Source organism: Musca autumnalis, unplaced genomic scaffold (genome assembly GCF_047663935.1).
Source record: "Musca autumnalis isolate F117 unplaced genomic scaffold, ASM4766393v1 scaffold_2, whole genome shotgun sequence".
Lineage (NCBI taxonomy): Eukaryota > Metazoa > Arthropoda > Insecta > Diptera > Muscidae > Musca > Musca autumnalis.
The window spans coordinates 259247015-259250014 of record NW_027411755.1 but is presented as its reverse complement, the minus strand read 5'-3'; the positions used below and the strand labels follow the sequence as shown (position 1 = coordinate 259250014).

The 3000-nt window shown below is 36.2% G+C and overlaps 1 protein-coding gene across 1 annotated transcript; it reads left to right on the top strand.

Annotated features, from left to right (window-relative positions):
- Positions 1-331: 331 nt before the first annotated feature.
- On the top strand, positions 332-2509 carry DnaJ-H (DnaJ homolog). Its single transcript, XM_073966423.1, has 3 exons — positions 332-568; positions 999-1451; positions 1515-2509. Exons 1-3 carry the CDS (start codon positions 500-502, stop codon positions 2196-2198), a joined length of 1206 nt encoding a protein of 401 aa, XP_073822524.1. The 5' UTR covers positions 332-499; the 3' UTR covers positions 2199-2509.
- Positions 2510-3000: the final 491 nt, after the last annotated feature.

The window sequence follows — 3000 nt, the reverse complement described above, 5'->3', positions numbered from 1 at the left end:
TTTTTTTTACATTTGACACTTTTTTAACAAAAAGTACGCTTGATACGATGATACAAAAATGTATTCCTGTGTGTAAAATATACCAATATGAACAAAGAGGGGAGATATCTCATACGAGAAATTGTAAAAGTGTAAAACACGACTTTATTAGTTATTTTGTATGTATACGTAAACAAACATCAGCTGACAGTTTATATCCTCGAAAAGCTAAGTGTAACCAGCAAAGATTAACGCACTGGATCTATTAAAACCCAGTGGGATAACCTTCAATAGTGTAACCGGGGTATTAGCCGACAGTGTGAAGTTAGCATATTTCAGTGAATATCTCCTCATCCATGACATTGTCGTGATATCAATTGGAGGTGACTATCAACAAATCAAAATTACTTCGTCCTCTGCCAAAAAGGAATAAAACGCTGAGATTGGAGGATTTATACAATAAAAATTATCATAGAAATAACACATACAAGCGGCGGTTTTTTGTACATACGCCCAGAAAATGGATAATTTAGATTTATATGAAATTCTTGGGGTGACCAAAGACTCATCAGATGCTGAAATCAAAAAGGTAATAAGTGTTCATTCATGTAAGTCATCTTCATTCAATATTTCTAGACGACAAAATTCTTCAAGGAGTGGGTGGTGGAGGAGGTAAATTAGTGAGCAATAAGAAAATCTAACAAGTTTGTAGTGTAAATGCCGCGTATAAAAAATTACTATTTGTGAAATAGAAGTATTTGTTTATGTGAAAAAGAAGACCCTGTAGTAATTCCAAAATAATTCATATGTTTTTTATTATTACCCATAATAAGGGAGACGTTTATGAGAACAGAGAAATGCTGCAAAGAGAGAGATGAGTTTATTGATTCTTGCATTGCTCTCGTAAAATGTCATTTACTGCAACAGAGTGCATATTTTCTGTTACTACTATTCTATGCAAAGCTGCTATTGGTTTTATGTGACCGTTAAATTTAAATTTTAAAATTGTTATTTTCTAGAATTACCGCAAATTAGCCAAAGAATTCCATCCCGATAAAAATCCCGACGCTGGAGACAAGTTTAAGGAAATATCTTTTGCCTATGAAGTTCTGTCGGATCCAGAAAAACGTAAAATATACGATCGTTATGGCATAAAAGGTTTACAGGAAGGAGCTGATGGATTTTCCGATGGCAATGCATTCTTTGCGCAATGGTTTCCTTTTACGGCAATGGGTGGGCATGGTCGTGAGGCAAGAGGGAAGGCGGCTCAAATTGTCATACGTCTTGAGGTGACTTTGGAAGAAATGTACAATGGCAATGTGGCCAAAACAGTGGAATACAAAAGAACATCGTTTTGTTCGCAGTGTAATGGTGAAGGTGGTCCCAAAGAATGTCAAGAGATGTGTTGTCACTGCAATGGTCGAGGCAGAACAGAAAGTTATCTTTTCTTGGGTGTTACGACTGGTGAAACGGTAAGCAATTTCCCTATTCAGAGTTTGGAAACTATTTTAAAGTGCGTACATATTTTCTACTAGATCTGTACAGCTTGCCATGGACATGGCACAATTATTCCAGAGGCTATGCGATGCACCACTTGCACTGGCAAGGGTTTAGTTGAGGAGAATGTGAAACGTGAAATTGTAATTGAAAAAGGAGCCCCTAATATGCTGAAAATACCCTTTGTCAGTGAGGGAAATCAAGGTATACAGGGATCACGAGGTGACCTGGTCGTAGTACTTATACAAGCTGAACATCCTGTATTCGAAAGACGTCAAAACGATTTGCTTATGCGAAACGTTAGCATCAATATAACACAGGCTCTGTGTGGATTTATTCATTGCTTTAAACATTTGGATGGTCGTAACATTTGTATTACCACAAAACCCGGTGAGGTTATACGTCACAATGAATTGAAAGTTCTTCCAACCGAGGGTATGCCCTTGCGCAATAATCCATTCGATCGTGGTGATCTGTTGGTACAATTTTCCATACAATTTCCCGAAAATGGTTTTGCCACACCCGAACAGTTGGCCACGCTTGAAAGCCTATTGCCACCCAGAGAGCCTTTTACAATGCCACCGGAAGCTGAAGAAGTGCAATTAGTTGAAATCCAACCACGAGAAGATTACGAAGGACGGGGTGCCTATGGTGGCATGGATGATGATGATGACTACGAGGGAGGTCCTCACTTTGAAAGGGTCCAATGCCAAACTGGCTAAGCAGAGGCTGCGCATGTGTACATAAATAATGTATATCCGCCTAGCTATATGAAAATTATTTAAATTATTGTTAATTTGGTTTATCACAAACAAAAGAAAACACACAAATTGGATTGGTGTTACTATAATTAAAAAAACTTAACTATTGCATTACAGAAACATGAAAAAATAACCAAACAAACGCTTCGAAAGCTTTCAAAGCATCATTATTATTTTATACTCAGAGATCAGGTCTCAATATTTCCTTAATTTAATCTCTAATTAAGTTTATATTTATTTATCCTCAGTTCATTGTTGAAAAAAAAAGAAAACACCAAACTAAACTGGTTGCACCGAAGTTTCTAATATGTTCTATATGACCTTATTTATTATTTTAGTTTTAACTGTTGTAAGTCCCAATTTACATTAGGCGAGTTTACTTGCGGCAATTGTCAGTTTGATGGAGAGAGAGGTGAGGTATATGGTAACCCTTTGCCTCTCAACACCCTCTCTTACCCACAAACAGACAATTGCCGCAAGTAAACTCGCCTAATTTAAATTGGGACTAATTAGAAAGGACAAACGTTGTCGTACTTGTCTTCGAAGAAAAGGAAAAAACATAACCTATAACTTAAAGGAGAAGAGAAAGGAACAGAAGTGAACACATACATACGTATATTTATTACCAAAATCAATATATTTTTTAATCGTAACCCAGCATTGACTAAGAAAACAAACACAAAGAACACAACATAATTATTTATAGCATCTTCACAATAATAATAAAACAAACATAAAAACAACAATAAAATGGCTTAACATG